This window comes from Phyllostomus discolor, chromosome 8 (genome assembly GCF_004126475.2).
Source record: "Phyllostomus discolor isolate MPI-MPIP mPhyDis1 chromosome 8, mPhyDis1.pri.v3, whole genome shotgun sequence".
NCBI lineage: Eukaryota > Metazoa > Chordata > Mammalia > Chiroptera > Phyllostomidae > Phyllostomus > Phyllostomus discolor.
In genome coordinates this window covers 43,999,404-44,023,483 of record NC_040910.2, presented here as the reverse complement: position 1 = coordinate 44,023,483, position 24,080 = coordinate 43,999,404, and the positions used below count along the sequence as shown (strand labels likewise).

At 41.7% G+C, this 24,080-nt stretch overlaps 1 protein-coding gene across 1 annotated transcript; it reads right to left on the bottom strand.

Moving 5' to 3' along the window:
- Window positions 1–1,444: 1,444 nt before the first annotated feature.
- LOC114503665 (zinc finger protein 14-like) lies at window positions 1,445–9,299 on the bottom strand. The gene is given in 5 exon segments (XM_036034481.1): window positions 1,445–2,045; window positions 2,047–2,694; window positions 2,696–3,190; window positions 3,833–3,972; window positions 9,219–9,299. Coding segments are annotated over 5 exon segments (1,545 nt in total). The 3' UTR covers window positions 1,445–1,864.
- Window positions 9,300–24,080: the final 14,781 nt, after the last annotated feature.

Here is a 24,080-nt window from a genome sequence, read left to right as displayed (position 1 = left end):
TCCTCTCTCTAAAAAATAAATAAAATCTTTACAAGATTTTTTTAATTTAAGAAAAGAGTAAAAATTTAAAATTGCAAACTTCATCTGCAATTCCATAATTATAATGGAACATGTTAATATATCATCACAAGAACAATGTTAGCATTCTATGGCTCAAAAAACAGTTAATAAAATATTTCTATGAAGCAACTGCATAAGTGTCAGTGTGAAAAAATAGGCATATGGTTTTAGTCACACACAGTCACATCTGACTGAAGATGTCCTGAGGGGTTCCATGCAGCTACAAGTAACCGTAAACACCCACAGCCTTCTGACAGGAGGGAGGTGCTGACTGTCACGTGGAAGTGCCAGCGCGAGGCAGCCACCGCACACGCAGCAGAGAAACACCGCCCCTCATTGCTTTCTGGCGGCACCACTGCAGACAATGTGGGCCATCAGGAAAACAAACTCACCAGCACTGCTGACAGCAGGTGTTTCCTATACAAACTTATGCTGATATAACCCAGAGAAGAAGAAAATCAGAGAATACTCCCAAGCATAAAAGTCTGAATCAGTTTCCTGGTGAACACAAGAGGGCTTACATCTAACCCACACTCTGATGGGTCTTTGATGTAGATATTGTGAAGATATCAGAGGAAAACCACACCTCTAAGGAAATGAAAATCAAAGAGTTGAAGTGTAAGAAACCAGCTGGAAGATGGTGTCCTCAAAGCCCCCATGTATCTCTGTCTCCCCTGCGTGGTGGTGGCTCTAACGTTTGACTAATGTCTTCTTTGCTTCTGCCTTCCAAATCACATGCAAGTGAGGCCATTGGTGAATTTTAATATGGAACAAAAAAGAAAATGAATCCTGGGAAACCTACTTTCTAACGCTATCACGAGAGAGAACACCCCCAACTTAGATATTTTGTCCTATCACAGGTCTCTCTTCTTAAATCAATGACTATTTACTGTATACCAGTTGAGAGAAAAAAGAAAATTTTTAAATTAAAAATAATAACTCATATGAAACTTTATTCTTTCATAAACTTGACAAACAAAATTTACTTCAACTTTTATAAGGATGGAAAAAGGGGGCTTATACAGTAAGAGAGGAAAACTATATATAATGAACTTATTACTGATTAAGTAATTACAGTTTACCCTTGAACAACAAAAGTTTGAATTGCACAGGTCCACTTATACTGGGATTAACATATCTGTAAACAACTGAGAATCTACCCACGCAGAGGACCCACTTAAGTTGTACAATGATACACTGGATAGTAAGAAAAGAAAGAAGCTTGGTAAACATAATTTACAATTTTAAAAAAATTTTATTGTATTTTTTATTACCATTTGGTCCCCTTACATCTACACCCTACACATAATTTACAATTTTATTATCAACCCTTTAATGTCAAAAAATTTCTAGAAAATTATATGTGAATTAATTTGCATCAAGCCTTCGTACATTATTTACATTTTTATATTTGTGTGTGTGGAAGTTCTATATGTAAGGATACAGGCCTGACTAAGCCTTTCCCACACTATTCACATTCGAGAGGTTTGACCCAGCAGGTCCTCTCACGCCTTCAGAGGCGAAATGGCTGAAGGCGCTTCCACATGCCTCATATCTGCATAGTTTTCTCAGTTGTACACACTTTCATCTCATGACTTGGAAGGGTTTGTTAAAAGTAAAAGCTTTTCCACACACCTAACACTCACAGGTTTTTCCCCAGTATAAGTTCTTTCATATCATTGTAAGGACCTCTGTTCTCTGTAGGCTTTACCACATTGTTTTCACTCACAGTGTTTCTTTCCAGTGTGAAAACCTTTTATATCTGGGATACAAATTAAGGCAAGTGAGTGCTTTCTCACATTCCTTACATTGAAAAGCTGTATGTCAAGCCTGCATTTTCACGTGTCTTTGCAGGGATTTTCGAGATGAAGGCTTTACCACAATGTTTACATTCAAAAGGTTTCTCCCCAGTGTGAGTCCGCTCATGCATTTGTAAGGAACTGTAAGATATGAAGGCCTTTCCACACTCTTTACATTCATAAGATCTCTCCACTGTGAATTCTTTCATGTATTCAAAGATTGCTGGGATATCTGAATGTTTTACTACATTTTTTACACACATAGGGTTCCTCTCCTTTGTGAATCCTTTTGTGCATTTGTAAAGAACTAGAATATCTGAAGGATTTTCCACATTCTTTACATTCATAGGGTTTCTCTCCTGTGTGAGTCCTTTCGTGTGTTTGCAAGGAATTAGAAAACCTAAAGGATTTTCCACATTCCTTACATTCATAGGGTTTTTCTGCAATGTGAGTTCTTTCATGTTTTCGAACATAATTGGGAGCACTGAAGGTTTTACCACAATGTTTACATTCATATGGTTTCTCTCCAGTGTGAGTCCTTTCATGTATTTGTAAGGACCTATTATTACTGAGGGCTTTTCCACATTCCTTGCATTCATAGGGTTTCTCTCCTATGTGAGTCCTTTTGTGTGGTTGTAAGGAACTGGGAGATCTGAAGGCCTTTCCACACTCTGTACACTGATAGAGTTTTTCTTCAGTGTGAGTTCTTTCATGGATTCGAAGATAACTGGAATACATGAATGCTTTACTACATTTTTTACACTGATAGGGTTTCTCTTCAGTGTGATTTCTTTCATGTCTTTGAAAACTTTTATAACATCTGAAGGTTTTTCCAGTGTTGACATTGGTAAGGCTTCTCTCCTCTGTGGGTTCTTTCACATATTTGCAATGAAGTTGAAGAACTGAAGGTTTTCACACACACCTTACATCTGTAAGGAGCATCTGCAGTGTGTGTGATCATGTGTCTCTGAAGGGTTTTGAACCACATGAAGGTTTTCCCACATTCCACACATTTATAGGGTTTCTCAACATTGTGATTTTGTTCATGTTTTTCAAAACACTGAAGATAGCTGAAAGCTCTCCCACACATGTTACACTTATATGGCTTCTCTCCATATTTCTGATACTCAGAGGGTTTGTGTCCATTGTGACATGTGATATCCCCATTATGGGATGACTGATCTATGAAGACTTTCCCCCACACACTATATTCCCAGGGTTTTCCTCCAGGAAAAGTTTTCTTCTTCACATTGAGATTTGGAATAAAGCCAACATTTTCCCCACATTGGCCATTTTTTTCACCTTTATGGAGTCTCTCTACAAGGTGACTTCTGTAAAAAACAAGAAGCAAGCACATTATTAATGAGCTATTTATTAGTGATTTTATATTTATTAGAATAATTGTACTACATCTTTGTAGCAAAATTGTAGATATTCTGCTTTATTAGTAATATTTGAAATAGACTACACTGAAAAGTCAGAAAAACAACTTTACAATTATCAAAACAGTGACACTCACATAGGGTTTCTTAATGCTGTTTCCATGGGAACTAGTTTGCAAAAGTGAACATCTATGTCATACATAAGAAGGTACTTCAGTGAAAAGTTTTCAAGAAGCAATTCATTAACTTGAAGCAAGGGTTGTTTTGGTTGCTTCTTTTTAAAATTTTGCAGCAAAACAGGTTTTTTATATGACACCCTGTTTTCCATGGTGTGACTCACCTTTGTTTTCCTCCCTAGTTTTCGTACTGGTCTTCTATAACAACATCTGTCCATTTTTTTACCTATAATGCAGACCCAGAGAAATCACTCCAAAGTATTAGAAATTACAGAAGAATCAGAGCTTCTAGATCTATGACGGGCTGTGACCACGCCGTTTATTTGGCAGTGTCCTCCCTTTCCACATCCCACATCTGAGAACAATGTTGAAAGGTGAGAAATATGTGTCCTGTAATTGAGGAAGTGAAGGTAACTTGTCATCCTTACTGACTGAGGCCAGGTTCCTGAAGGTTTCCCACATCACTTCTCTGTAGAACTTCTTCTGTGCAGGCTGCAGTAAAGCCCACTCCTCCAGACTGAAGCGCACAGCCACATCCTCAAAGGCCACCAAGTCCTAAAACAGCCTGAATATGTGATTTTGGGGACTGACAGCACTGGACACCGAGATCCCATTTATAGGAAGGTTACATGTGATTCTATCATCTCTAAACATTTATACTATGAATTAATCATCAAAAATTTACTCTATCAGCACTTCATTCCTTATATAATTAACACCATTATTAACAAGTAAAAATTATCAACACATTTTTCTATGATCACATTATACCATATTTTTCTCTAATGACAAGGTTCAGAGCATGCTGGGAAATGACACAAATGACACAAGTAAAACTAATATTATTATTTTAAAACCATCAATTCCTTGTGAAAAAAAATTCCTTCATTTCTCTCATTATCTATTTACAGTACCCCATAAACTTCATCTGCATGAGGTTTAAATAAATAAAATCATAGTGAAAACTGGAAGCTCTTTTTTCTGACTCCAATACTTGTTCATTGAGCTTTGATTTATTGCACTTGGCAAATATTGCATCTTCATCAGTATGGAGATAAGACCCTCCACCAACAACACATTACAATTCCCTGAAGGCTCAGATGATGGTGAGCATTTTTTAGCAATAAAATATTTTTTAATTAAGGCATGTACACTGACATTATAGACATAAGGTACTGCACTCTTAACAGACTAAGGTGTATAAATAAAACTTCTTTATACATTGGGAAACCAAAAAAAATTGTACTATTCTTTATTAACTCATGCACTTTATTGCAATGGTCAGTACTATTTCCAAGGTACACCAGTAATCTGAGGCAGCTGGCTGAATAAAATTATTCTCGTGGGGAAGCTCTGCTTTTACCTTGTGTAATATTTATCATAGACTCAGTTCTTGGACCTTGGAGCTCAGATCTTAGGAAGAAGGCAGGACAAGCTAGAACACAAAATCCCTATACTCCTGTGCCTCCGGGCTGCTGCCAGCCCATTTCTGGCACACATGGGTACACACACTAGACGCAAATATACCGGTGTGCTCTTTCTAGCACAACCATAACAGTCAATTTTGGGACGTGCTGACACTGGAACAGGTTCAAAGCCACAGATCACAAGAGAGTCCATTGATGTCCACAATGGTCTGATGATGAATTTGCCCATGATGGTACATTACATAAAGATGTTTGCAGTGCTTTCCTTCAAAAGAACACAAAGCCTCTATTCCCCAACTAAAAGGACGCTTTTCCTCATCAGCCACTCTAGAGAATGCCCTCCCTTCTTCTTTCATTTCCAAACCCACTTCCCCCAACCCCTGCCCATGGAGTAAAGGAACAAGATAGCTCAACCTAAGCATGGGACTCCCTCAGCTGATGACAGCACACATGGCCAACAGGGAACAAAAGGGCTCATTACTTCCACAGGTACAGTCTCTGGAGGCAGCAAGCCAGGCATCTCCAGCAGGCACGAAATAGCCTGAGAGAACAGCAGCAAAAAGAAAACTTCATGGACTTGTTTTTTGAGGACAGAAATGCACTAGGGCACAGGGGGCAAACACAAGGCCCATGGGCCGAATCCGGCCCTCCACCTTGTTTTATCCAGCCAGTACCTTGTTTCTCCCCAGTGGCAGCACCGAGCTCTCGCTTAACTGTTAAGGAGTAGTTACATTTATACAGTCCTAAAATTACATTCTGCCCTCTGAGGGCAACTGTGAGGCTGATGTGGCCCCCAGTGAACATGAGTTTGACACCCCTGCACTAGGGTGAGAATTCACACACAAGGGCAGTAGTTTGCATGGATTCAATCTCTTGTGACTACGCTAAGGTTTTCTTGTCACCTTGTGCAGATGTGGGGCACAAGGGGAAAGGGGGGAGATGTGGTTGAAAAAAACAGAAAAAAATCAGTGAAGTAAACTTTCACTAAGATTTTTAAAAATTATAATAGAAAACTGTCAAGTCAGAGAGCTCAAATAACACTAAATATGATGACCAAACATTTCAAATCAGGTAAAAGTCAAAGAGAAACAATACATTTAAAAAAGCCAAAGTGGAAAATGCCTTAGTTACCATGAAACAGAAACAAGAATTAAATAAAAAATTTCTTCCCTGAAACCATTCAAGCAAAAAGAAACTGAAGTAAAATAAAATATTTTTTACACCACTCTTCTAGAATTTTGTGTCAAATAAATCATTCAAAAATAAAGGAAAATAAGGTCTTTCAGCAGCATTCAAAAACTGAGGTATTTGTCATGAGTTCACCTACTTTGAAAGAAAAAATATTCATCAGAAAGAATGTAAATGATGATGTGGTAAATTAGAAAAAGAATTAAGGCATAACAAATATAGTTTGTTTCTTAGCATAATTAGTATAACAGATGAGTTTATTTAAAATAATATAGATTTCAATTTAAAATAATAATAAAGAGGACCATTCTCCAAAATGCATAACAATCTTCACGTGTATGTGTTCAACAACCGAGAAGCAAAATACTCGGGTAAACCTGACAGAATGCAAGCAAAAATGGATGCATCCACTACTATAGTTGTAAACTTCAACAGTCCACATCATGAATAATAAATTCCAGCAGGCATAACACCAAGGACAGAGATGAACTCAACAGGGCCACATAACAACTGGATTTAATTGTAACTTATAAAACACTTCATTCAACAAGAACAGAATTCACATATTTCTCAAGTTCAAATGGAACTTTTACCAGAACAGAACAGATCCTGGGACATAAACCACACCTTAACAAATCTGAAAGGACAGAAATTGTACGCAGTATGCCCTTACACCAAAGGCATTAATCTAGAAATCAGTAACAGGATGATAATTGGAAACCTCCAAATATGTGAACGTTTAATGACACAAGTTCTCAATAACACAGGAAATCAAAGAACTTTCAAAACAAAAAAAAGTTATTATGAACTACATGAAATAAAAATAAAACATGTCATGTGTCATGGGCTGCAGCAACAGCAGTCCCTGAAAGGGACATATTCATGCCATCGCATGAATATGCTAGGAAAAAATCTATAATTATTAACATGAGCATCCAACTACAAAAAATAAAAAGAAGAATGATTAAATTCAAAGTCAGCAGAATTAACATATATACATATATATATACACACACACATACCATGGAATACTACTCAGCTGTAAGATGAAATACTGCCATTTGTGACAGCATGAATGGACATTGAGAATACTATGCTAAGTGAAATAAGTCAGAAAAAGCTAAGAATCATATGATCTCACTCATATATGGGATATAAAAGTGAAACTCATAGACACAGACAACAGTATGGTGGTCACCAGAGGGAAGGGGTTTGGGGATGGTAATAAAGGGTAAAGTGGGTCAAATATATGGGGACGGATGATGATTTGACTGCGAGTGGTGGGCGCACAATGCAATATACAGATCATGTATACTTGAAACCTATCAAATCTTATTAACGAATGTCACCCCAATTAGTTTAAAAAAGAAACAACATTTAGAAAAGAAATCAAGGTAATTGTGTGAAATCAATGAAGAAAAATAAAACAATAAAAGCAACTTCCCTTTGAAAATTAATAAAATTGATAAACATCTACTCACAATAACTAACAAAACAGCAAGACAGCTATTACACCCAAGAGGTGTAAGAGACGGTCGCTGAAGCCTGATAATGAAGGAGTTTCTGAGGACGCTACCAGCTGTGCCTTTCGCACAGCAGCGTTCACAGTCTGGAATCTTTGGCGGTACTGGTGCTTGTTAAAGGTGGGGCAGTTTGCAAGTAGCAGCATAAATGAGCTCAAGCAAAATTTGTAAATAAGCAATATGTTGTCCCCCAAACACACAGAATCTACACAATGCTCTGGTTGTTGAGAGATACTATACCTATTTCATCACGTTGTCAGGAATGTGGTAGCACTGTATTTATTAAAATCAATTTTTTTAAGTGACCCAAGAATCAGGGCCTCGTAAGTTTCAGGCAGCAAGCCATCTACTGTTTTTTAGATATGTCAAATGAATGTCCACAAAGGACAACATCACTAATGTCATGTCATACCTGTGCTCCTGGGGCAAGGAAAAAGCAGTTCAGACCCTGCCTGTGGAGGCTGTCTGTGCTGACAGAGCTGAGGTTCCTTCCCTGAGAGTGACCAGGTCAAGGGATATCCCGTCCCTTCAAGGTGAAGCCCCACTGCAGCTGAGAGACTGTTGAAATAGACACTAAACAGAACAGGCTCACCTACAAAATGTGTGCCAGCCTCTGAGTGGACAGTTAGTAAATTCAGCTGGGTACTGGGTGCAGGGGTTTATTTGGTGTGACCACAGCCTCAAGGGTGAGAGAACCCAGTAAGAGGAGTTAGTCTTTCTTTCTAGTACCAAGTACAGGCCGAATTCATCTCTTCAAAAGATAACTGGAGATAACCAAGTCTTCCTAAAATGTAGCTTACAACAGTTTGCAATCCTTGAAGGCCCTGTCTAACTTATACTGGGTCATCTCACTGTACTGAGCAAACGCCACGAAGTCCCATTCTGTGTAGCCACATTGGAAGTGGCAAAGGCATTTAATTTAATTTAAATTCATGAATCATTGTTTAGGAGTTTTCCTGCTTAGTAAGGAATATTTTAGAAGAGTAGGTGTTATAACCATAAGACATGGATGGAACTCAAATGTGTTTTGCAGACAAATGCTGTGTAATTTCACTTATGTGGGGAACGTAAAAAGAACAAAACCAGCCGACAAAACAGAAACAAACTCAGAGACATAGAGAACAAACTGATGATTGCCACAGAAATGAGGAACAGAGGAATGGGTGGGAAAGATGAAGAGAAATAAGAGGTACAGACTTCTAGTTATATAACAAAATCACAGGAATTTAATATATAGCACAGGGAATATAGTCAATAATATTATAATAACTTTGAAAGGTGACAGATGGTTACTGACTTATTTGCTGATCCTAAAGTATATAAGTTTTCAATTACTATATTAGACAACTTAAAATAATGTAATAGCAGTGTATAAATTATACTTTAACATACATAAATCAGAAATTTAAAAAAAAAAAACAGAAAAAAAAATGCCTGCTTTTTAAGGAGTAACCATCTGATGGTGTCACCAAATTCCCAGGGTATAATTATCCTAGTGACCACCTATTGCCCGCCCACATTTCAAGGAGAACTTAGCCTCAGTGGCATCTTCACTCTAAATGCACAGACAGGTTCCAACCAAAACATCGAACTAAAATCACTGTAAGGAAGACCCCATTCCCATACTTCTGCTCCCAAAAGACAACAGATTTTCAAAAATTACACTCCGAATCCTTCGTGTAGAAAACTCAGGCTCAGTGGGGTCCACCAGGCCTTCTGCTGTGCCGCAGTGAGACCACAGCATGGCCCCCAATAGCCCGGAGGCCAGGATCTGTGCTTCAGTCGGGGCAGGTGCATCAGCAGAGGAGCTTAAGGAAACCTGGTGAGCCCTCTGGTATCAGGGAGCCACCTATGGGCTGCCTTTCCCTGTCTCCTCCCTTTCTCTCTAAAATAACAGCTCTTTAGGGAGTGAACATCTGATGAACTCACCTCCTTCACAGGGTGCAATCATCTCACACCCCCTGAGAATGCCCTGCTGTTGAGGGGACCCCAGCCTCAGTCACACCATCACACTAAAGACAAAAGTTCCAACAAAGACATTGACCCAGGACCACTGTAAGGAGGGCTCCATTCCCATACTCCTGCTCACATTAAAAAAAAAAAACCCACAAGGAATTACCTAAAATGTCAACCCGGAGTCCTCCGTACAGAGAACCCAGGCTCAGTGATGTCAGCAATACAACAAAGGGCAGCACAGCTCACAGGTGAGGATGTGGCTCCCCAGCAGGCAGCCAATCACAGAGCAGGAGCTGCCAAGTTCTTACCAGCCTGACAGATACAAAGGTGGTGGGGGAGGGCTGAGGCTTAAGTTGTCAGTAAACAAACATGGAACATGTGGATCTACTCTCATTACAAGAACAAATACAAGAAAGGAAAATGTGCATTCTCACCGGCTTGGTTTTATATAAAGAAACGCTAAGGAAATCCTAGAAGTGACTAAAATTGATTATTTGAGGGAGGATGGAGTGAGCACAAGGGTGGAGCAGGCTATGTGGGCAGGGAGTCTTCTTTAGTTTCCTAGCTTAGAAATTTAACCTTCCAATATGCTATTTATTTTTAAAAAATGAAAAATATTTACATATACCATATCTTCTGTGCTTAATCAGTATGTTTAATTAACCTTTGCTTTCTAGAATTAATTTAATTCAACTTTTCTACATAGAATACAACTCCAAGATTTAATTCTTTAAACATTAATGGATATAAAACAGCAGATCATCTAAACTTTCCCAGTCCCTTTCTCACAAAAGACACAAGGCATTATAATAGTTTGTCCCATCACTATACAAGGCCTGTCCAGTAGGTATCCAGCCATGCAATATGAAAAATAGAGACAATTATTGAAAAAGATACCAGAAACACTGTACATAGGACAATGACGCCTCAGTCCCCAACAAAGTAGGCACCTTAGGACCTCACACAGTTTCCCCAATTGCCATCAGCTGCCCCATTGTATTTTCCTGAATCTCATCAATGTTCTGAAATCTCTTCCCTTTCAAAGGTGATTTTAGTTTTGGGAAAAGCCAGAAGTCACAGACACCAAATCTGGGCTGTAGAGGAGCTGAGTCACCTGGGTGATTTGATGTTCCTCCAAAAACCTCTGTATGAGATGTGATGCATGTGTCATGGTTGCCCATAGCTGCAGCCTTGTGAATCATCCAAATAGTTTCTGCAGAGGAATGTTCAAGCTTAACACGAAATTGGATGCAGACTCGCTGCTGTACTCGTTCAGTCATTTTTAATGTGATCGCCACACAGTACACATGCTCACTCAACAGCATCTACCACCCCCACTGACTAGTGCAGTGAAGTCAGCATTGTTCACACAGGTGCACTCCAGTCCACTCTCCCTGGCTGCCAGGTTGCATCATGTTGGGCAAACCATTGTCGTTATATTACCAATGGCTGGGCTTTTTCTGGAGAGACGTCATATTTGATGCTGGAGTATTTTCAAGAACGAGGAGCATATAGTAATGCATTAGGGGTTTGCAATGAAGCCCTGAAAAAAAACTATGATTTTCATACATTTTTACAGGTTTTGAGGCATTTCCCTCATATCAGTGAAACTAGAACATCAATTGCTTTTTCCTCACATCCTTTGAAATATGGTAAACCTTTTCAATATCAAAATTCTCTAGAAACATGGACAAACACTGACCCCCCAAAATACAAAACACACCCATCCCACATCTTCAGGTTTTGGGGGAGGGTTTTGCTAAATGGAACCAACATCTATTTGATTCCATAATTATCTTGCCTTACTCACATGGTATTGCTCAATCAACTTATACATTAGAACCCCAGATGCTGATGGAAACCACATCAAACAGCTGCAATAATCACCGGAGAAAGGAATTCAATAAAAAGAAACACAAATATTGAAATCAAGATAAGCAGCCAGCTTCCCTATAGTTCACAAGGAAACCCACACTCAGGTAGGTAAACGTAACTGCAAACTTTAGGTCTAGACACCCCCATCTGAGCTAGAACCCCAGGGAGCAGGTTAGTCCCTGAGGAAGGCAGGTAAGGACACCTGGGCAGCCCCAGGAGTGAACCCTGGGAGTTCCGACAGCCTCCTCTCCTGTAAGCATGGAAGCGCTCCCTCCCCCAGGCAACCACTCTCACAGTGAGGAAACTCTCAGCCTGATTCAGTTTTTAGTTCTTACTCAAATGAACTCTCCAATTCATAAACCATTTGTCCAACACACAGAGCACCTGATCTTCATAGATTTTCTCAGTGTGCACACACTACACTCTGAATGTCAAATATTTAGGCATTAAGAACAATAGGGCATCACCACCACACAACCCCCCTGCACTTGCATCCCCAGCCCCAGGGCTCAGCTGCTTTCTCATGAAACTACCTGAACACTTCTGCTCTGCAAAAGGAAGCCCTGGAATTGTAATTTGGTTTGGTTTTTTCTTTTTAGATTTTATTTATTTTTACAGAGAAGGGAAGCAAAGGAGGAAAAGAGGGAGAGAAACATTGACTGGTTGCCTCTCGCTCTCCCCCAGCCAGGGGTCTGGTCCACAACCCAGGCATGTGGAATAGAATGGGCAGCTGTTCCCTTTGCCAGTTGACACCCAAACCACTGAGCCATGCTAGTCAGGGCCGGAATCGTATTTTATAACACCGTGTCTACATAAAAAACAGCCAAACCTGTAGAAAAATTTTATGAGCTTATCTGAGCCAAAACTGACAATTGCCAGGAATCAAGATCTAAAGTGCTCCTTTTATGCATTTGAAATTGAGGAGTGGATATAAGGAAGATCACAAGAGGACAGGAGAAAGCAAGGGAGGATTGGACTCCAGTACTAATTCTGGCACTTTAAAGTGTGTTAATCTAGATGCCCAAGAACAATGAAAAGGGCTGGCTTAAAACCTTTTACTAATGACGTCAGAGAACTGAGGTGTGACTACCCACCAGAAGCTGCCCAGGTAAGAATTCGTGACCAGATCGCCCCGTGAGATAACTTTCCATAAAACCTTTTTTGCTGTTGTTGCTCACAACTCAAAAGTAAAACAAACTTCAGAAATTTACTGCATATTCTCAAGAAAAAAACAGTTACAGAACACTATAAAAATGTAATGCTGAAATATTTAATTTTTTCAGAATTCACCTTTTGTGCCTGTTTGGAACTGTTTTACACTGCTTTCAAGCTCTCTTCATTAAATACATTTTTATTCCTATTGGAAAAAAAAATGAGACAAATCAGTCAATAAAGTTTTTCAAGGTGACAAGCCCAAAGTGCTGACAAAAGAGAACACTCAGAAAATTTTCTAAAAAAAAGAGAAACTTCTACTCAAATGCCTTCCCATAGGGTGTCTGTGCCCAGGATAAGTCCTGGGAGGATAGGCAAAAGGATTTCACACAAAATATTTCAGGTAGTAATTCTATGATTTTTTTCCTCATGTATAATATTCACAGACCAAAAAAAAATTTAAAAGACAACATTCTATTACTGTTAAAAATATATAAACAATTAAAATATGGGTCTGTTTGAAATGTACCCTGGAGGACCAAGAATTGATATTGTGATTCCAATACAGATATTTGGGAATGCAGAAAGGAAGCCAGAATTTTGTACTTATATCCAGACCCAGGAAGAGCTAAACTGCAGTGGCAGGGTCATGGATTTGCGACTCTGCTCCCAGAACACTTGAAAAACTCAGGAGAAAACGGGAACTCCTGGGAAGGAAGGAGGAACTGGGACATCACAGACCACAGTTGCTTTCTCATGCACCTCCAGAGACCCAGTCCTGATTGCCTGATAACCCGCTCTGTGGTTGCTGTACCGTCTGGGTGATGTGGGGCTGCAAGCACAGAGCTGCCCAGAGAGGATGTGGGCCTGGAGCCAACATCACTGAGCACAGTGACCGGACAGGACACCAGGGGTTGGCTGCCAGCTTAGCCCCCAGGCTGCGGGCTGAAGGGGACCGAGGTCTCAGCGGAGCCAGCCCCTGGAGGACTTGGGTCTGCAGACTCTGGATCTGACGGTGGGAAGGTGGTCCCATCACAGGCCATTCCATATGGTTCCAACTGGCTCCCCTTTTCCCCATCTCTGAACCCAGGCCTACACACTCTAGGTTTTCTAGATCTCCCTGAGTCCCCAGACTCCCATGACCTTGATAGGTCACAGAGGCACAGAGCCACCAGGGACCAATGAGAGAAGGGGTCATGTTGTCACCGGCCAGTTCTGACATCCAGCCTATGATGTGTGTGTCCCTAGCCATCTGCCCCAGCCATGCCCCTGACTGGGCAGAAATCGATGCACCTTCCCTCTCCACCTGATTGACAGCTGGCATGAGGAACCAAGGCTCCAGGGAAACCCTCAACTACTTAAACCTTCAACAACACACTCCTAAAGAGCTTGGGCATGAATACGGGGCTCATGTAGTAAATCCTACAACTTCAGCAACAGAAAGTAACCTCACAGGATGATCAGATCATAGAGGACTGTCACTCCTCAGGCCTACAACTTCTTTAATGAAATCTTTACCTCTGCCTTAAGCAAGCCCTGTCCACTCTTCGTGTCCATCTAGGTTAGCACACCTTTAAAATGCCAGACCAATCCTTTTCTCCAGATCCCTCAAGGAAGCACAGGAGCTTGTTGCCTGCATATTATTCCAAATGAACGTACTTTTTATCAATCACAAAAATTTCCCACCATGCTTTCTCTCACCTTCTTAATCTACCACCGATAAATTCCATGTAATCTTTTTCACTTTACCTCTTTGGATTCCCCAGTGCACAAAAAGAGCAGCAGAACTGCTCTTGCCCAGAGCATCTCCTCGGACCCCTGAAACCATGCTCCCAGGCGTGTCCTCGGTCGGCTCAAATAAAATCCAACATTTATTAAACTTTCCGAGTAGGTTTGAATGTTCTGATGTTGACAAACTCGTGGACAAAAGAACTCTCAAAGGTAATTAAAATCATTTTGTAATAAATAGACATGAAAATACAAATTATCAAAAGTTGTGGGGTTCGGCAAAAAGTCCCTAGAGAGAAATTGTAGCACTGAAGGCATATGATTGAATAAAAATATCTGTAGTCAAGGATCTAAGCCTCTCTCTGATGGAATTAGAAGAAGAAAATCGAAATAAACCCAAAGTAAACACATAACTAAGCACATAAAATTATTTTTAAAATTAATAAAGTATTGAAAATCAATTAAAAAATTAACAGAACCAAAAGCTGGTTCTTTGAAAAGTTTAATAAAATTCGGGAAAGTCTCTAAAAGCTAAAGGGGGGAGACAGAAACAACTCTTATCAGGAATGAAAAAGAAGAAAATGAAAATGTAAAAACATTTAACAAAAACCCAAATCCATTTAGGATGGCAAACTAGGAATGGAGGAGAACTTCTTTATCAGGAGAAAGCCCATCTACAATGTACTTACTGGTAAGAAACTGTCCGAGACCCCAGATCTTGGTCGTTCTGCCTAGCACAGCTCACATCAATAGGACAAGACATATTTGGCAAAGCAAGTCAGAAACTTTATTCCCTGGCCATGGAATGGAAAAAGATAATCAAATGCTAATGATTCCTTCTCCCAGATTCTGGAAATTTAAGAAAATATTAAAAGGTTGGGGGGAAGGTAGGCAGGCTCAGGGGTGGGGATTCTGGGGAAGGGTAGAAAGATTCCTAAGGCAGCATACGCAGTTCTCAAATATGCTTGAAACACGCCCAGCCATACATCAACTGTGTTATGTTAATGTGAAATCTCCATCCCTGAGCACAATTTTTAGTAGGCTAATAAAGAAAAGTTTGCCAAAAATTTGGTTGAGAAGGGGTTTCAGGGGCCATCTTGCATTTTTCTGGTGTAAGCCCATTCTTTTAGGTGGTCCTTAGGTTCCTTATCTGACTCCTGCTGGCACGCTTAGCTAACCCTGGAATTTCTGATTTTTCCCAGATGACTTCAGCCTACTTTTCTATTTTTTAAATTTATTTATTTTTAGAGAGGGGGGAAGGGAGGGAGAAAAAGAGGGCAATGTGAGAGACAAACATTAAATGGTTGCCTCTTGAATGCCCCCAACTGGGGGCCAAACCCACAACCTAGGCATGTGCCCTGACTGGGAATTGAACCCAGGATATTTTGCTTTGTGGGACGATGCCCAACCAACTGAGCCACACCAGTGAGGGCAAGTTCAGCTTACTTTTTGTCAGGTGCCATGTTGGAGAGAATTCAAGAAAGTCAGTAAAAGTCGAACTGATGATGTGGTGGCACAACCTAGTGATAGAACTAGATATTTTCCTGCTAAGATCAGAAATAAGGCAATAATGTCCCCTCTCACAAGTCCTAGTCAAAACTGTCCTGGAAGTCTAAGGAAGGTTGCGGAAAAAACAACACCATTGTAACCAAATGCAGGTCCGGCTGCCTGCCACTTAGAAAGCCAATACGTCAGAGACAGGTGCTCATGTAAAAAGGAAAGTGGTTTATATTCAGGTGCCAGCCACCTGGAAGATGGGGGTTCATGTCACAAAGCCCATCTCCTTGGGAAGATGGGGGCTCACTCCCAACATCTCAGGCTAGGCAGAGAGGTTTTTACAAGGAGGGAGAGGGGAGCAGAACAAAGAGATCACGGGAGGAGACTGAGAACTTCTCTGCGTGCAGACGAGCACAGTCTGTTCCGATAAGGCAAGTGACCGTCCAGTGTGCGTCATCCTGGTTTAGTCATCCTGGCACCGAGGTTGAAGGTCAGCAAATCCCCCGAAGCAGAGATGCCCGAAGGTCGGAGTCTGTGTCTTTTGAAGTTAGTTCCTAGGGCTCTTACACAAATGTGCTGTTTATCTACAAGCTGCATATCAGTCAGAGTCAGCACTCACAGAAACAACGTCTAAAGACTGGTGGGGCGGGTTATCATTCCCACTGTTACACTAGAGACGGTCAAAGCTCCCTGGCTGGCAAACACTAGGGGTGTGAAGAGGAATGATAAACAGGTGGAGTGCAGGGGGTTTTTAGGCAGCAGAAGTCTTCTACATGAAAAGACAAATGCGTGTCATTTTACACTGCAAAGGGCCAGAGGTTTTAAAATGGGAGACAGGAAAATGGCCAGTTTGAAGTATGCCCATGACATCCTATTCTGGTCAACAAGGCCTGTCCTCAAAGGTTCCGTTTCACCAGAGTCTGACTGACACGGGGAGGGAAACTGCCAGCTTACGCCCCGCCCCCCGCCACTCTGCCTGACCTACCTTGAGGCCGGGGGCACAGACTCAGAAACACCTGTGGGGGTCACAGGATATATTTTCCTCCTGACAGGAAATATGTGCTGGGATTTCCAAATCATTTCTCCACCTCCCTGACACCAACTGGGTGGCCTACAATCCAATTCTACCACCAACCAGTTAACAACAGAGTCCAAGGTTTAAGGACTCAGTCCCACACACTCCCCACTTGTCACACAGCGGCCATAAATAAAGGCCAAGGCCACACACATTTCTCCATGGCCAACTACAAATCCAGGACACACCCGAATGCCTCTTAATTCACTAGAATAACTAAGAACTAAGAACTAAGAACAGCACTTACATATTAGTATCGGTTCACTGAAGAAGATACAACTTGGGAACAGCCAAAGGAAAGGGTCACCAGAACGAAGTGCAGAGGGTGGGGGCAGAGGGAGGGTGGGAGTGTCCATGCCCTGTGCTGATAGGACGGCCCTCCAGCACACAGATGTGTACCCCAACCCAGGTCTCTCCAAATCCTGAGGTTCAGGGTCAGAACACAGTTCCAGTTGCCGGCATAACTGGCTGAGTCATTGACCACTGGTGAGTAACTCAATATCTAGTCTCTGTCCTCCCCAGAAGCGGAGGGCTGGGCTGAGAGTTCTAAGCCTCTAATCAAAGTTTTTTCTTCCCAGTGACCAACCCCCATGCAGCTGTCAGGGACCTGCAAACAGTCACCGCATTAGAACATGAGACACTCCTATCACATTTATCACTAAGAAAGTCTAAGGGCTTTAGTAGGTCTTTGCTAGGAACCATGGACAAAGATACACCATCTTCCTTATTGCACCACAGAAGGTCACAGCCCAGGGCACGGGCTCATCACAATATGGACCCAAATCACAGGACTGCAGAACGCTGCCTCTCCACCCACAGCACCGCGCTCCAGCGGCAGCACTCCAGGGGAGCACAGATCACGCCCTGGAAGGGCTGCAGTGTCAGAACTTACGTAGAAGCCTCTGTGAAACTCATACAAAATAATACTGAATGTGAACTGTAAAATTAAAAATAAAAGAGGCCTCTGTAGAACTCTGAAATAACAGAGAGACAAGACCAAGGACACCTAAGGATATTTTCGACTCTGACAGTGACATCAAATAGAAAACGTGGACAAAACCTGAGTCAGATAAACGTAAAACCTCACACTAAAGGCCGACTTACCTCACTCAGCTCCTTTTTCACAGTACATCATACAGATTTTTTCAACAAAAAACTACAAAACACGCTAAAAGAATTAAAGACGCATCCCTGGCCAGTGTTGTTTAGCAGACTGGAGCACTGTCCCATGAACCAAACAAGCAAAAGAACATCTGAAAAAAATAATTCAGATGCAACAGCTATGTTGGAATTATCTGCGCAGAAGTCCAAAGCAACCACGGCTGATGTGTGAAGAACTCTAATGAAAATGGTGGACAACTCTCAAGGGCAGATGCATAATATATGCAGATATGGAAACCAAGGAAAGATCCAAATGGGAAGTGCTAGAAATAAAAAACAGAACAGAAACGAAAAATTGATTTGCAGGCTCATCATTACAGTGAAAATCATGAGGGAAGAATTAGCGAGCTTGAGGAGATGTCGATACCACCTTCCTACACTGAAATGCACAGACAGTAAATGAACAAAAGGGCAGAACAGGAATCCAAGAGCCTTGGAACAGTCACAAAAAGTGTCACATGCACATATGGGAAACATGACAAAAAGGGAATAATTCCTCCCTCTGGGTCCCTTGGAACATTGCTGTGATATATTTTACTTAATCTATAAACTAATTTCTATAAACAGAAAAAAATAAATGAATTAATAATGACTGAGATTTTCCCAAAATTAAGGGTAGAAACCAAACCACAGATTCAGGAAGCTAAGACATCACCAAACAAGATAATGACATACCTAGAAATATCACACTCAAACTGGAGAAAAATCAAAGCAAAATGAAAATGTTGAAAAAGCTGAGGGAGGAAACCTTAGTCATAGTGAAACAAAGATGAGAATGAAATCAGAATTATTCTCAAAAACCACATAAGCCCTAAGACAGTTTTGTAAAACAACTGAAGTGTTGAAAGAATAACCATTTAATCAGAATTCTGTGTTGAACAAAATTATGCTGTAAGGGAAAAATAAAAACCTGCTAAGATAAGCAAAAATGAAGAAACTTGTCACCAGGACTCATGCTTTACAAAAAAAAGTTAAAAGAAATGTTAGCAGAAGGTAAAAGATAAAGGTAGAATAAATGAAGAATAAATGAAGCTAATATAAAATGATGTTGCTGTTTTCATTTAATCCAAGAGATACGACTTTGTTCAAAGTATTCATAGCAACAACATACTCAATAATTACACCTCACAGATTGTGTCAAATGAAGGACAACAGTGTTACAAGGGACAGGAAGGCAAGAATTTGAAATACTGTTACAAGGACCCTGCATGTCCAGTAGAGAGGTGTAGTCAGAGAGAATTTACTTCAGAGAGAATTTGAGTTAGTTGTAAATGTATACTGCAAACTCAAGCCCAAGTAAAAAAATATATAACTGATACACTGAGAAGAGAAAAAATGGAATCAGGTAAAATGCTCAATAGAGGGCAAAAATAGCACAAGAAAAGTGGAAAACAGAAAGAAACAAAGAACAGGGGAAAATACAAAACAGTAAAACATACAGTAGAGATTGATCCAACTATATCAATAACCACTTAAAAAGTCAATGGTCACCCTGGCTGGTGTGACTCAGGTGGTTGGAGCATCAACCCATACACCAGAAGGCTGCAGGTTCGATCCCTGGTCAGAGCACATACCTAGGCTGCATGTTTGATCCCTGGTCAGCGTGGTTACAAGAAGCAACCAATTCTTGTTTCTCTCTCACACTGATGTTGATGTATCTCTCTTTCTCTCCCCCCACCTTCATTTCTCTCTAAAATCAATCAACATATTTTTAAAATTTGTTAATAGTCTAAATAAACAAAGGGAAGATGAAAACTGCCACAGCAAATAATGAAATAACAATTAAGTGATCTATGAGAATCACACGTAAAGACACATTACAAGTAAAGATGAAAAGCAAAGGGCAGAAGAAGATACACCACAACAACGCTGAACAAAAGAAAGCTGGCAAAGCTGTACTAACTTCAGACAACACAGGTTCATAGCAAGAAAAACGCAGAGATAAAGAGGGGCATTACATAATGATAAAGGGCTTCACTGTCCGAGAGGACACAGTCATACGTGTGCACACGCATGACAACAGTGCAAGCAGTAAAGATGCACGCGGGAGAGCTGAGAGTACTGCAGAGGCGATGAATCCACCGGGGGAGGTGGAGACTTCGACACCCGCCCCCACGAGTAATGAGGAGTTCCAGCAGGCAGAAAATCAGGATGGAATAGCTAAAGTAAACTGCACCACCCAACAAGTGGATTTAACTAAAATCCATGGAACCCAGCATCCAAACACAGCAGAATACACATCCTTCTCAGGTTCTGGTAAAATATCCACCAAGACAGGAGACATTCTATAAAACAAAACACACCTTAACAAGTTGGAAAAGAGAGAAATCATGAAAGATGTGATTGGGGACAACAGAGGTATTAACCTAGAAATCAGTAACAATGATAGTTGGAAAACCTCTACATAATTGGAGATTAAACAACATACTTTTAAATAATACATAGCTCAGTAAGAGGATGACTTCAGAAAGTTAGTTGAATAGGAGTTTTCTATAGTCATCTACCCAGAGTACATCGATTTTGACAACAAGCCAAGGAAGACAGAACTTTTGTGGAAGTTGGAGGGTCCAGTGGAGCCTCCACACACTACTGGATGGAGAGGGAGAGAGAGAGGGAGAGGGAGGGGGAGAGGAAGATGGAGAGGGAGGGAAGAGAGAGAGAGAGACAGAGAGAGAGAGAGAGAACAGGCACCATGACTAAAGTAAGAAGAGCAGTTTCACTTTACCAGCATCCTCTTTCCCCAAAGGCAGTGGCACAGCCCATTGCCACCACCCCTCAGCCCACTGCTCCCTACTGGGAGAAATCAAGAGAGTTGTGACTAAGCACATGGTTTCCCCAGCAGTAGGGACACAACCCACGAGGCTCACCAATTTCCCACTGCATCAAGAATACTAAGGGGATTGGCACTGCTGAATGGTTGGAAGGCTGGGACCAGGGAAGAGTTTCAAGGACACACAGCAACTGGGCTTGGGACTCAACCAATGGCTACAGACCCAACTCACTGCTTGGGGATTCTACTAGGAGGCTTGGATTTTAGCTACATGGGATGCAATGCCTGTAGACACTCCCAATTGGCCCACCCATGCCAGCTGCATGGGCCTGCTCCAGATGGCTCAGAAACACACACACAATCAGCTGGCTCAACTCTGTGGGATTGGAGGAAAACATAAACTCAGTGGGATTGGAGCATTGCAGGGGAATTCCCTCAGCAGAACAAATAGGAGACTCTCAGGACCTGGCCTGGCTTTGAGCAATCCAGAAAAGGCACATAGTCTTAAGAATTTTTCCTAAAGAGAAACCCAAAGGCATGAAGTAGGCACATCCATAGGAAAAAAATCTGGAAAAGTCTCAGAATCTCTACTGGAGTAGACTAGTAAAAGTGTTTCTCTCCCAGTGGCAGTCAAATTTCACACCATAGGAGTTTGTCAAGGTGCATAAAAAAATCTAAACAAAAAATGACACTAAAAATTAGAAGATTGACACTAAATGATGTTAAAAATTATCTGACAAAAAATTTTAAATAACTGTTCTTAAAAAGCTCAGGAGCCTCATAAGAACACAGATAATCAAATCAGACTTATCTGGAGATACAAGATTTAGTCAACATATGCAAATGACTAAATGTGTTACTCAATTTACAAAATGAAAGACATTTATCTCAACAGATGCAGAAAGAACATTTGACAAAATTCAACATTCTTTAATGATAATATTCTGAACCAATCTGAGTACCTCAACATAACAAAAGCCACATGTGACAAGCCCACAGCTAACATCATACTGAATGGTGAGAAGTGATGCCTTCCAGAACCTGGCACCTGTCAGGGGACAGAGGACGGGGCAGGCACACCCTCCCCCAGGTGGGCTTTGCCAGAGGGCTCAGGTTTGGCTCCACCATGGCTCATGGAGGCCTTGGTAGCTCATTGAGTTTGTGGGTGCTGTTTCCGGACCTAAGACAAAACGGGCAGCTAAGTGGGGGCTCATGTGCTCGGGGCCCAAGGGAGCCTCTATTTTCAGCAGAGGCCAGTGTGGTGGTAATTCCAGCCCAACATGCTGTTGGGCTGAGGAGGGCAGGTTCTCACATCAGAAGCCTGTGGACAACTTAAGGCCATCGTGGGGAACTCCAGGAGGCGAGAGAAGATGTCAGTAAGCCCCCTACAGTGAAGGAGACTCCAAGGGCACCTACAGGGAGCCTGCTGCCCGGCCGTGTGAACACAGTCTAGAGCCTTGCGAGGCAGGGATGCTTATTGAAGGTGAGCCAGTTTGCAAAAATAGTACAAATGGGCTCGGGTAAAGTTTGTAAACAAGAAATCCTTGCCTCCAGAACACCAAAAGAACCATGATACGTGTTTGCTGAGAGAGACAATCGCTGTGTTTTTAAAGATTTTATTTATTTTATTTTTAGAGAGAGGGGAAGGGAGGGAGAGAAACATCCATCAGTTGCCTCTCACAAGCCCCCAACTGGGGACCTGGTCAACAACCCAGGCATGTCCCCTGACAGGGAATTGAACTGGCAACCTTTTGGTTTTCAGGACAATGCTCAACCCGCTGAGGCACACCAGTCAGGTCTGGATAATCACTATTTCTTCACATGTCAGAGAGGGAGGAGCCCTTGTTTACCAAGAATTTTCAGAAACTGAACCCAGATGTCAAGACCTTACCTCAAGTGCAGATCAATGCAACTGTATGCATTTTCAAGCTCCTTTGCTCAATATTTGTATGTTCTGTGTGAGGTCAAATAAATGTCCTCAAAGGAGGACATCATTGGTGCCATGTCTCATTTGTGCTCCTGGAGAAAGGTGTCTGCAGTTCAGACCCTGCCTGCATAGGCTTGTGTGCTGACAGTGGTGCTGAGGTCCCTGCAGGTAACCAGGTAAAGGAGCACCATGTCCCCAGAGAGGTGCAGGCCAAGTGCAGCTGACTGCTGAAACAGGCACTGAACAGAACAAAAAGAGTCAAATCTGTGAAGCAGGGTATTTACCAGTTGCTGAGTGGGTGGAGTCAGTAATGTCCACTATGTCAGGGGCTGGGGATAGCAGCGTATTTGGTGTGGCTGCAGTGGGAGGTGTTGTCCATTCTTTCCAGGCTAGGATCAGACCAGTGGTTAAAGGAGAAGCACTGGAGATCATCGCTTCTGCCTAAAAAGGCTTTTTATAACTTTGCAATCTTCCCAGACCCCGGTTACATTACACTGCGTTACACTAAGTAACTGGGGGTAAGACCCTGGGTGGAGGGAGGCTTCTTGTGAAGCCTATTTGAGAGTTGCAAAGACAATATAAGTTTAGTTTATGATCGTTGCTTCAGAGCCTGCTCCCTGCTGTGTGTAAAATATTTTAGGACAATGGGTGCTATGCCCATGAGGAATTTAAGGAAGATGAATTGTGTTCATGATCAAGGTGAAATAACCTGTTCGTCCTCTGTGTTATACTGGGCAACTTCCCCTAAGAGCACCAGGGCACCAGGACCGCACTTACTAGAGTCCCAGTCAAAACTGCAGTGAGAGTCCCAGTGCTGACGACTTGTATGCGGCTTGGGAGTGAGTGCCTTACAGCAAAGGGCAAAATCAACGCGGAACAGATGCAGGAGGCCCCCAAACCAGGTAGTGTCCTTTCATTTCTTTCCTTGTACAAACCTTTTTAGTATACTGTGGATTTCTCATTAGTAAAATTGTAGACCTTAGTTTAGTTTCTGTCTTTTTTCCTGTTTCCTTTCTCCTCTTTCCTTGCTTTGGGGAGCAGTGGGCCCTGTATATACTTCTATGGTGGAGGTGCCTCTCTACCCTGCTATTTATAACTTTTTTCTCCCGAGAGCCTCTAACCAGTGCATCAGATTTAAGAGCCTTTCCATGAAAACTGGTTGCTTTATGGACTTTAAGGACCTAGGATGAAACCGGGTTTGAACTGATCCCTGGGCTGCACCACAGTGAGGCCCCGGCTCAGGATCCGTGTTGCAGCAGATGCAGGGGCAGCAGCAGCAGCAGCAGAGCTACTTAAGGTCCTGGGAGCCCTCTGGCATCCTAGCAGGCTGGGCTCAGCACGCCACCTGCTGGCTGCCTTTCCACCCCGCTTCTGTCTCTCATTC